We start from the raw sequence: 13,049 nt of genomic DNA, 5'->3' as shown, positions 1-13,049 counted from the left end.
ATGTAACTTCTACAGAGATTGTCTTTATTTGAGAGGTTAAACCACAGACTAATACAGACCATTCACCAACAGGTGAAGTCCTAGCATCATTAATATGAGGGTCAATCATTCCATAAAGTGCAATACACAAAACTGCTACGCACATACCGCATATTTTTAGTCTTTTGAGTAAATACGAAGATGTGCAACGCTTTAGGTATGTAATGCTGGCATGATTTGTTAGAAATAACCAATCGGCCATCATGAATATAATGCGAGAATTCACAGCATAAACAAAGCATAGGGACTTTGGCTGTTGGTGAATAGTCTATGTGGTAGACATCTGGAAGCACATCTGGCCTCAAAACTTATAATTTTTCACAAGGTCATATCTTAAAATCCTGTCTATAAAAATGAACAAACATTACACACAGGATTACTTCAATACTCTACTCTAAACACATGTCTGTAACCAAGCAGTTGTCCAACTGACACAACAGCAAAATGCACTGACATGGAACACCTTCCTGGACCACATTCACAGCTCAACAGATTTCTTTTGATGGGTTCCAATTATTCGCCTGTGAAAGTGGTCCCGGAAGCTGTTCCGTGTCAATGCATTTTACTGTTGTGTCAGTTGGACAACTGTTTGGTTACTGACATGTGTTTAGAGTAAAGTATTGAAGTAATCCTGTGTGTAATTTTTGTTCATGTACAAGGGGAAAATTTGGAATCCAGTAAAAGAAATCTGTTGGGCTGTGAATGCGGTCCAGGAAGGTGTTCCATGTCAATGCATTTTGCTGTTGTGTCAGTTGGACAACTGTTTGGTTACTGACCATTACAGTGTTTAGAGTAGAGTATTGAAGTAATTCTGTGTGCAATTTTTGTTCATTTTTATGGAGAGGATTGTAAGATATGACCTTGTGAAAAAATTATAAGTTTCTTTTTTAGGCCAGTTTATTTGACACAATCTAATCCACTCAGACCAAAGTCACAATTTTTTAAAACCTACTTATTATTATGTTACTAACTTGCTCAGCACCTATAAGCTTACTCTTGCTGAAATTCCTAAGTTCCTGGCATACCTGGTTGTACAATTATGTACTTTTTATTTGTCTAGTTTCTTAGGTTTTTATTTAATAATGAAGAAGGAAGCAGCCTAAATGCTTCACCCTAGCAGGTCATAGGCCAATGCGAGACACAAATTAATACATGCAAGGATTGGAAATAAACGATGCAAGCCCGAGAAATTGTGATTTTTGTTTTTTTAGGTTTAAAAATGTATTATTTTTTTTAAATCAATTTTGTTGTTGCTCCTAATCTGTATCTCAATATGATTATATTGCTGACTTTGGTCTGAGTAGATGATATTGTGTCACATTATTCAAGACCAAATTCTCTATTTTGGCCTGGTTGGATCAAACCATCTCACATATATGGATATATATTTAACAGGCAACTTTCAGATCACTTCTACAGATCTTTCCTACGTTAAATAAATTACCAATCAAAGCAAGTGTGGAAAAAATGTACACATCCCCCATCAGGAGCACAGCCAGGGCCTGTGGCACCTGAGACAAGGATATTGAATGGCTCACCCTTCTTGAAGTGGGGAAGCAACCTACATGCTCCCATAGTTACTCACTCTTCCTGAACACATTGAGTGCACAGCGTGTAAAAATCTGCACATGTATATATTACTAATTTTGACATAATCAAGGCGAATTTTGGCCTAAAAGGGTCTCATGATTTTATTATTTTTTTTAAATGTGCATGAAAATTTGGACTTTCACTGTTTGGAAAGGGAGCTGAATCGATTGATTTATATATAGCCATACACAAATTGGATAAATCAGCACCTCCTGCAATGGCACCTGGTCACATGCCCCCTTTCCCCCTAGCTATGCTCCTGTCCCCTATGTAGGCAATCTGTTTGCAGTGAAGCTGAGCTGTACCCTGGAAATTAGATACATGTGATTTGCAGCAATCTTCTTACATTCACTCACTGATGATTTTAATGTCCGGCACTTGAAAAATCATATACAATTAGACATTATTATCACTCCCTTCTTCTTCTCCTCCTTTCTGCTTAGCTACCATATCATCCCATTGTCTATAAGGGCAATAGCAGAAGAATTTCACAAAATTCCTCATGTAGCCCTCGTCAAAAGGGTTCAGATTATCGTCCAAGTTCCGTAGATATGTAATTCTGTGGCGTGACATGAATTCCCAGGTGGTTTGATTGTTAATTAGCATGTAGCTATGGCAACAAAGGAGTGATACCACAGCGATGGCGGCGGAGACAAGGATGAGGAGACAGAGAAGGAATAGCCAGTTTACTCTTAACCAGTCTGTGAAGGTATGTTGCCATACAAATGAACTCCTGCAAAAAGGACATTTTTAACAAAAGATATTAATATAAATTGGAGGAAAATGATTATCACTTATATTATTCTTTATATATATTTCTATAATCTGATTGGGATGCTAAAAGTGCGGGCATTGTTTGCATAAGCTCCTTGCCTTGGGCGACGGGCATAGTTAACCCGCTTGATGCCCTTTGCCAAGGACTATGTCTGTTGCCATTGCAAGGGCCACACATACAATGGGCATGGTCGATCTGCATGGACAACCATTAATTCAAGCATCACCATCATGATGCCCAGTGCTGAAAATGACAAGAATCTTTGTCCCGGTTCTTGGCTACAACCAAGACATTACTGGTATTGCATAAAACAAAAATTGACTGCTTTATATTCGGAGCACATGCAGTTAAAATTATAGGTCTGGTTTTGAGATCATCAATGGCCTATAATTTAACCACACTCCTTATAGTAGTCAATATTTGTATGATATTTTGACAATGACATGTGACAAAAGTGTTGATATCATGTGCTGGTGAGCACTTACCTATAATAATGGGAAACAAACAACAACACAAACACGAAAAATTCAAAAAGGAGGAATTCCTCTGAGGAAGAATCTCATCCCTGTAATTGCATATGTTTTGCTGCTGGCACATGCATACAGTGGAAATCAGCGTAAACGTTCTCCTTGACGCTATGGGCTCCCTTGACATAACTGGAAGTTTAGACACAAACTAAATCTGCCCTCCCATAAAAATCCCACCTGCAAATAAGTACACATTTTCTTAATTCTTCTTGGGATTTTTAGAGGAGGAAGCTCTCTATTTGTAGATGAAATTTACCACAAGGCAAAATAAAGGAGCCCAGGTGCTCACACAAAATACCTGATAATATAAAGAGTAAGTCCCAATTATACAGATGAGGTAACATGTGACGTGGCATATCCAAACCATTAGTCCGTGGTGTCATTGCTCTTGGCAGCATGCACATGAATCCTGTTTTGTTGTTCCTCAATTATATCGATAGCCCAGTGACCATACATGCTTACATACATGTGTTTAAAGACCTAAACATTGGGCTATTCCAGTTGAAATCTATACACTCCATATAGAAGGCATAACCTTAATCTTCCACACAGGGAATCTGAATTCCAGGGTTACCTGAATGGGTGCCCCATTTGAAATCTATACACTCCCTGTGTAGGAGATTATGGTTATGTCTTCCACAGGGGGTGTATGGAATTCAACTGGAATAGCCCAATAGAAGCTATGATTCCTGCTGAGAAAAAAAATGTAGTCAAGTATAAAAATTAGCAGCACCTACCATGTAATTTTCAATGCCCATACAATCAAAGTTGATTCGGTGAGTAGAAATAGCCAAAAGAATCGGTGGTTGCTTTCACCCACACAGTTTTCTAGCCATGGGCAGTGGTGGTCAAATTTACGCACACATCGACTACAGTCTTCACAGTGTTTGGATCGGACTGGTTGCTGATAATGAAAACGTGAAATACAATAATTATAATGAAGTCAGTTCATTCATACAAAGGCCCACACCAACTCGCTAACATACAAATGCACCGCCCCACCCCCCCACACACACACACACCCTGACAGGTATTTGCTGGCAAACAGGGACCCTGTACTTACTTTTAAGTGTTAAAACACTTCAAATGGGGACATGTTCTTTCTGAGCTGCACATAACTGGGGACATTGACACATTTTACAAAAATCAAACAGACAATATTTCTGGATTTTAACCTAAACAGGGACCGACTTTTATATCATCTATAGGGAACACACTCTCATATGCATTATTAGGCTGTTTGCAGTCAACTGCACATCTCAGCTAAACGGAGATGGTCCCTGATTGCAGTGACGTCCACGGTTGGAATGTAAAGTTTCATAAAAACATCCATGTTTGCTGGTAAACACACACCCAAAACTCACACATACCTTTATTTTACAGAATCCACATTTTCTTAGCCTGACCAATGAGCCATTTGATGTTGTATTCAGCATAGTAGCAGATTCAGATGTGGAAGTGTTCTCTACCCCTTCACATCCGTTACCTCACACACACCCACCCCGACCCCAAAACTCACACCTCGCACATACCTTTATTTTACAGAATCCACATTTTCTTAGCCTGACCAATGAGCCATTTGATGTTGTATTTAGCATTGTAGCAGATTCAGATGTGGCAGTGTTTTCTTCTCCTTCTACACCAATCTCTTCTTCATCATCTGAGGAGCTAATATCTTTATTCCAGTCCTGCATCTGTATTGGAAATCAGCATCAAACAAATACGAATCAGTAATGCACTAACAGTCATTCTTAAACACTTGAGAACGTTCCTGCAATCTTATTGGTTCTTACCCAGCTTTACCTGTGTGATATGACACGATATCACACCGGTCAGCGCGTGTGCGTCAACGCGATACGCATACTCGCTATTTGGACCAATCGGAGGCGCACAGCAAACAACGAGACTGATCGATTTTAAGCCCTAGGTAATTCCTTGCAAAATGTAGATCTATTTAATTTGATAAAAATGTGTATGATATTTTTATTTGAATTTAAGTGTTTAAGAATGAGAATAAAGGTATGGTTTTTAGCCGCTGTCGTGCATCTATCGTTATTATTTTTGGCGTAAAACAACTCGGCTTCGCCTCCTTGTTTTACTTAAAATGATGATGTCGCCCGTGTTATATGAGACGATAGATGCACTCCAGTGGCTAAAAACAATACCTTTATTCTCTAAATATAAATGTATTTGACCTACACAGCAGGCCCTCTTCTAATTAGGCTATTCTCAGTTGAAATCCAAACACCCCTAAAAGAAGACATGACCCTAATTTTCCACACAGGGAGTGTGAATTTCAAATGGATGACTCCATTTGAAATGCACACTTCAAGTGTGGAGGATTAGGTCATGTTTTCCAAAGGGGGTGTATGGATTTCAACCAGAATAGCTTGTATCTTACACCTTATAGGTGCACTGTTTGAATGCAATGGGTACAAAATTATTTTAATGTGTGTGACACCAATTTAACATTCTTAATTATTTATATTATTTATAAATTTTTCAGGTGGGGGAGGGGAGGCAGACATTGCCCTGTAAATCTTATTCTTATAGGCCCGGTAAACACTGTAATTCATTGAATTAGTGTAAAATTAGCACCCAGTAACACCAGGACTCACAAAATGATGCTCAGTGGGGATTTTTTTTATCTTATCTCCCCTGACAACTGACCCTTGATATGCTATTGAGGGGAGTGCAATACGGCCCAACCTGCAATAGCTAGGAGGGCGAGTTAGCGCAGCGGTAATTCCCTCACTTTGCACCACTGGGTTTAAGCCCCGGCGCAGCCCAAGGACTCATGTGCACTTGGTTCATATCGATTCCATGCTCGCTCTCGCAGGTTTTCTCCGGGATCTCCGGTTTCCTCCTGTATCGCAAAAATCTGTGATTAGTTGTTTGGTTATCAAAAACGTCGTTCATCCAATGTAAGATGGGGAGCTGCCCAGATAATTGGTGGATGTTACAATCTAAATGTGGATAGGTGTGCGCCGTTCGGCAGCAACCTAGTTGATGCGATCTGATTGTGATGATTCACCATTGCAGTGAAATTACAGCACTTTGAGTCCTCTAAGATCTGGAGAAAGATTCCAAACATATAAAACTTACCGTACCTCATATCAGTTTTAGTTGCCCCTAATAACTCCAAATTGACATGACAATTAATTCTATTTGCTCAATTTCATACCAAAATCAAGGAAAAAATGGTTTTGTTATTGCAAAATAAGATGAAAATCAGAAAGGATATATCTGGTCATTTGCAGTAGGCCACTTCAGGTAATCAATATTGGTCCTTGAATTGCGTGACTCAGTAACTTTCTGCTCATTGTAAGAGTGATAGTGTTGTAAACTTGATTGCGTAACATTAAAATTGCCAATAGATATCCTTTGTATTTGAGTTGTCTGATGATGGTATTAGAACTGTCATGGATGTAAACATTGCACAAAATGTCAACAAAACATGCTACTGCACAACTCTATGCCTGTGTGTGTGTCTGAGGGCCGATCTGAGGGCTGATGACACACATTCGATGGGTGTATGTCTTCTGTGGAGTGACTCAAGACAAGCGATTAGTTATGATAAGAAATAAGGTACCGCTATGATGTACCTCATTTCCTATCATATATACTGAACCACTTGTCTTGAGTCACTGAAATTTCAGTGTAGTAATTGGATTCCTTGCCCCAATAATATACATAACTTTTGTATCCAGTGTGTTAATATTTTTTGAGAAAAGTGCAAAAATAGTCACAATTTACCACAGGGTGTAGTACCCCTTAACTAGCCTTTTGTGAAATCATCCTATATTGTACACATCTAAAAATATGACACCTGGCAGCTACTGCAGATAGGACCTTCTTGTTCTAACCCCGATGCTTGAAACTTAAACTGCATAGTATATCATATACCTCACCTTTAAGTGTTCATTTAGTGGAACAAACCCTGGATCCATGAGACTAGTTGTGTAGTACAATACTCCAGCTACAGTCAGTAGAGTTGTGAAGGCGATAAGGTAAGGAAAATTACGATCAACAACTGCCTGGTGTAGTTCTGGCAAGTATGAAAAACATTTTACAACATGAGTTGGTAAAAATAAATGTCTTTAACGTTGATATTACTAGGAATAATTTGTCACTCAACTTCATTCACAGAAATCTCAAGTACTGCCTGCTTGAAATGAAGAAAAGAGCATACACTTTTGTATAGATAGGCCCCGGCAAAAACACAATTTTTTGAAGTAAAAAACGAGATCCAAAATTTTGAAAAGCGAGAAAAGCGAGATTTTCCCTAAAAAACGGCACAAGAAGCTTTCAAAACGCCCGAAAATGCGAAAAATCAAAAAAAAAAAAAAAAAAAAAAAAAAAGGCAAAAATTTGCTGCCCTTTAGTGCCCTCTATTGTCCAGAACAATAAATAAACAAACCTGCCGACGGCGGCCGGTCGAAGAAAAAAGTGACAAAAATTTGACCTTGAATTATGCTTTATAGTCAAAATATTCCAGTAATTCAATAAATATAATGATATTTGGCCTAAACTTGAACTCATTTGAAATGAAATGTCAGTTTTTATTGAGTAAAGCGTGGCTTTTTCACTCGACCTTGTTCTTGCAATGCTGTTGAATTCTGTACTTTGGCGAAGTTGAAACTGCATTTTAATGGAATTCGGCGAACTTTTATGTCATAGAGCAACATTTTTATAGTAAGTGCACTGCTTGGAAACTTTTTTAAAAACGAGATAGTTGGTTAATAGCGAGAATCACGGCGTGAAAAGCGAGATCACATTTTTTGCCGGGCCTTATGTATAGACAATACCAGCCTGGAACCAATTACCACTGCACATCTCAAATCCACCCTCCGTTGAGTGGCGCACTGGCTGACCTGTATGTACAACGTAACTTTCATACATGTACGTTGATACACCCATATAATGTAGGTATGCTAGGTGAATTTAAATTTGCCATCAAACTGCATCATTTTATATATCAAATTAAAGCCCTTGAGTAAACAAAGCCAAAACTGAAAACCATTTTTTCATAGCACTTTCCATAGCAAAGTTACATCTTGTCAAAGATTGACTTTCATCAAAAAGTTTCAGCTAGCAAAATTCCCCAAAACGGCATTTCGGGGGTGTTTCTAGCTCTTAGTCTCATTATGATAGCAGCTCTTTTTAATGGAAATGCTACCCAAATACATCTAAATTTCCCTGTGCTGGTGAAATAAAAAAAAAAAAAATCATATATTTGGGTCAAGTGAAGTATAGAAAACATATTTATGTAGGTTTCTTTCTTCGGGCACTTGTTTTAAATTTCTATGTAAAAATGCATTGACATTGTCGGCGAATTTGACTGACTAGCATGTAACAGTGCAGAATGTTGATACCTTTTGTAGGATATTCTTGTTTGCTTTTTGCTATTTAAGAAATAGAAACACATCGTAATATTCCAGATAAACGGTCGAGTCATTCAGATCGATTTTATTAGGACAAAAGAATATTTGTTTATGAATAGGGAAGACGACTATAAAACCCAGGTGTGGGATAAATCTTTCTCTCACTCTCTCACTCAAACTCATGGGGCCAACACACATTCAGTTATCATTTGTATTTTGATGTTGTGAAGGAAGAATGAATAAATTCATCACCAAACCAATTCCAGTTGTTACCAGAACTTTAATTTAAACCAGTGGCCTACCGCATCAGCATTTATTTATACACACCAAACAACCATCGTTACAATGGTGGCAGCGGTTCAGAACTCGAGATAGCGCCATGATAGACTTTACCGTAGACAGCCATGTTTACAATGGTAGCAGCGGTGTAGAACTTGACAGCGCCAGAGAATTATCAATGGTTTGATACCCTGTGCTTTACAATTCATCGCAGTTTCCACAGGGACAACGAGGCATGGTATATTCACTCTGTATTCGACCATTTATACCAAACTAGGCGAATTTGCAGCTTCATACAGAGGCGGCGGATGTGATGTCAGATGTGATGTGATGTTTTCAGATGGCTTTGTGACTGTGATGTCAGATGAACGGAAATTTCGTGTTTTATATTCACTCGCTGAGCTGAACTGAGCGGAATTGACGGACAACTGAAGAAAGAAGATTGGTGTGAAAGCTGAACCAAGAAAAGTTTACGGAAAGCAGAAAAGGTTTTTATAATATGTAAAAAAAAAAAAAATTATTTCTTCATTCAAAAATTCACTGAAGCTTCGGATATCGCAGAAATATCTTGTGAATTTTAATAATTCATATAGCGTGAAATAGAACATTTGCGAGGAAAATCACGCCATCAACATTTTGATATTCACAGCGTACGACTATCATTTACAGAACATTTGCAGAAAAATAAAAATCACGCATTCGCAGTTCGGTCATCGCTGATTTTCAAACAAAATGTTAATAAAATGTGCCAAAAATCTTTTATGAAATGTACCCCATATTCTGATATGCATTGAAGTTTATGAAGATAACTCTGATATTTGTAATATTTATGATAATTGTGAATTATTATGCAATGTTTTTATACAGGTGCAAAATGTTTACGATATATGCATTGATATTTAAAAAGAGTATATTGTCATTTATTATGTGCATTGAAGTTGAAGTACATACAGGTATGAATATTGGTACATGCCATTTTTGTGATGTGAATATGATACGCATTTGATGCATGTTTTGTGATATTCTATGTGACATCAAAATAATTACTGTCATGAGTACAGACATATAAAATATTTTGTATAACAGGTAGAGTTCAATGTGATACATCATTGATGTCGAGACATTTTTACGAATTCTATCAGATTTAATGTGATATATCGTTGGTATAGCACATTTTTGAAAATTGTTATTGTGAATTTATGTGATACATCATTGATGTGGCACATTTTGAAAATTGTCATATTTTTATGTGATACATTGTTGATGTGACATGTTTTTAAACAAATGTCATATTTAAAGTGATAAATGGTAGATGTGACACATTTGTGAGAGATTTGCTGTATTTGTGTTTAATATGATGCATCGTTGATGTGATATGTTTAATAATTATTGCTTGCATGTGAATTTATGTGGTACATCTCTGATGTAACACATTTTGATATATTGTTAAATAATTGAGTGCAGTTGTAATGTTTATTGCAAAGTTGGTTTAAAAACTGACACGGTTATTGACAAAATGAATAAATTGTGTTGAATCAGCGTTGATATTGCATTGTATACATGTGGTAATTTGATCATTTTGATGAAGTGTATTGAAGTCTATGAAAAATTACTCCGATATTTGTGATATGCCATGATATTTTTGTGAAATAGATTCATTGGTTTAAGGTTCATTGTTAATGATACACGTACATTGATATTTATTTAAAATACATGCATTGATAAGACGAGTATATTTTGTCATTAGATATTTGTTGAGAGTGAAGTTGGAAGTTTTGCTCATTTTTGAAGTATATTGAGGTTTTGAAAAATTGCTCTGATATTTGTGACGTGTTATGATATTTTGTTAAATGGATGCAGTGTTTTTAAGGTACACAAGTTTTGTTACATGTACATTGTTATTTATTGGAAATACATACATCGATAAGAAGAGTATTATTTTGTCATTTATCCGAAAATGTTACTTATTTTGATGAGTGGTTTTGATATATAGTATTTTACTCATTTTGGTGAGTGTTTTGTATGGAAGGTGTAGAGTTGAAGTTCTATGGCATTATTTTCGTGGTTCACTGAAAAATGTTTTTACTGATATAGGTTCTATATTATGAATAGACTTTGTATTTGTATACCTTGATACAATAAAAATTATGTTTAGGCTTTCAAATAAATCATGTTATAGAAGTTAAGTTGTATCCATGAGAATCAAATGTTTAAAAAAAAAAAAAAAGTTTATGTTTAAGAATAACTCAAGCTTATCAAGCATAACTCAAGCATATAGGGAAAACAAAACAAAAATATAGATGTTTTATTGTTCAATATTAATTATTTCATGTCTTTGACATAAAATGTAGGCAATAAATAAAAAGAAATTATTTCATGTCTTTAACATCAAATGTTTTGTGTAATAAAAATTATTTATGTCTAATTGACATTAATGTTGTGTGCAATAAAAAAAAAATATTAATGAATTTAATTATTGCAATTAATGAATTTAATTATTGCAATTTTCAAATGCAATGTAATATTAATAATGAACAATAAATTTTAAAACTAGTGATGTATGCATGTATGTGTTATAAAGTGCAATATAATTTATATGTAAATGTAACTGTGATATTGACTAACAAAAAATATATGTAAAACAAAGGTTTGAAAGGAATTTAAAATGAACATTAATATTTAAATGAAGTTGCATTAATATATCGATATGATAAAATGTCAATATTTTTTATATTTATTGAATTATCAAATTTTTTTAAATTTATTATTCAATCAATTTTCGATATTAAATTTGTCAATTTTGCCTAGAAAAGTTGTACTTTTCTGATATTTCACATTTGTTTATAAAAACAAAATCACATCCAAATTATTGTGGTTATTTTATGGACCGGTATAATTAGTAAACATAATTAATGTGATTTTAAATTAAAGATTTCAAAAAGTTTTTGACTTTTATTCTCGTATTTTATTGTCAATGTATTCAATCTATTAACATTGACAACATTGAAATCAAATTTTTTTTAATATTGCAACAGTTTGAAATTATTATGTAAATGGAAGGATTATTGGTATAGTACAACTCATTGTACATTGGTAAAGAAATCATTGTAATAAAGAAACAAGTTTGAAAACTGTTTTAGATTGAAGATTATTAAAATTGAAAAATGTTTTGTATAAGATTTAAACCTTATTATAAAAATAAATGTATTATTGTAACTAACTTTATTTTAATTGTATTTTAAATGTATTAAGTAGAAAACAAAACTTTTCACTTAATGAAATTAAATCATTTAACAAAAATATAATTTTAAAATATTTTACAGCATAATGCTTGTTACATACAACCCAATGTTATGCGCATGATGAGGGCATCATCTTGGAGGAAGGGAGTTATGTAACAGTGCAGAATGTTGATACCTTTTGTAGGATATTCTTGTTTGCTTTTTGCTATTTAAGAAATAGAAACACATCGTAATATTCCAGATAAACGGTCGAGTCATTCAGATCGATTTTATTAGGACAAAAGAATATTTGTTTATGAATAGGAAGACGACTATAAAACCCAGGTGTGGGATAAATCTTTCTCTCACTCTCTCACTCAAACTCATGGGGCCAACACACATTCAGTTATCATTTGTATTTTGATGTTGTGAAGGAAGAATGAATAAATTCATCACCAAACCAATTCCAGTTGTTACCAGAACTTTAATTTAAACCAGTGGCCTACCGCATCAGCATTTATTTATACACACCAAACAACCTCGTTACAAGCAAATGTGTTAAGGTTTGCCTGGGTTACCTATATAATGTATAGATCTCTGTACTTGCGCAATACTGACATCATGCTGCTTGATGACTTTCTCAAGAATTCTAGCTTTGAATTTGCACACAATAGTTTCGCATTCCTATCCCATGGCCTAATCAATGAAATGCTAAAAAGTAAAGCTACAAAAAAGAAAGCTTATAATAATCAAAGTTCAAATTAAATTAATAGCTAAGCTCACCTGTGTCTTTCAATATCAGCACACAAAATATGCCCATAGTGAGAAGTAAATGGAATGTTCTTATGAACATCCCTGTCGTTATTTTCCAGCAAAGTTTCGCCATTATTTTAGAGCTGTGAAAATTTGACTTGTAAACACTTGAATATCAACACGCTATAGGCCAGTTTCAATTCAGTTAAGCTTAACTCATAATGACCTATTCTGCGAGCTTTTTCCAACGGTTATATGATAAATTTCAAAACAATATGAAGGAGACACTTTCATTTAATCTCCACAACGAGTTTTAAACCGCAAACATTTTGAATTTAGTCTTAAATTATCGATGAAATTGAAAGTCGAAAAGTTTGACGTTTCTGTTTTCATTTCCAACATGTAGCAACCCGGAAGTAAATTGTAAACACTTCACAGCTTGACCTCCGGTCCCTTTAAATTGTTTGTAGTATTTTTCCCT

General features: G+C 35.1%; 1 protein-coding gene across 1 annotated transcript; it reads right to left on the bottom strand.

Moving 5' to 3' along the window:
* Positions 1 to 1,743: 1,743 nt before the first annotated feature.
* LOC140140034 (palmitoyltransferase ZDHHC12-B-like) lies at positions 1,744 to 12,960 on the bottom strand. The gene is made up of 5 exons (XM_072161843.1): positions 12,599 to 12,960; positions 6,843 to 6,979; positions 4,464 to 4,625; positions 3,669 to 3,835; positions 1,744 to 2,362 (listed from the first exon to the last, which is right to left on the bottom strand). Exons 1-5 carry the CDS (start codon positions 12,699 to 12,701, stop codon positions 2,026 to 2,028), a joined length of 906 nt encoding a protein of 301 aa, XP_072017944.1. The 5' UTR covers positions 12,702 to 12,960; the 3' UTR covers positions 1,744 to 2,025.
* Between the last annotated feature and the right edge of the window lie 89 nt (positions 12,961 to 13,049).

Source organism: Amphiura filiformis, chromosome 18 (genome assembly GCF_039555335.1).
Source record: "Amphiura filiformis chromosome 18, Afil_fr2py, whole genome shotgun sequence".
NCBI classification, from domain to species: Eukaryota; Metazoa; Echinodermata; class Ophiuroidea; order Amphilepidida; family Amphiuridae; genus Amphiura; species Amphiura filiformis.
Note: the sequence above shows the minus strand (reverse complement) of the source record. Positions and strands in the feature narration are given on the sequence as shown.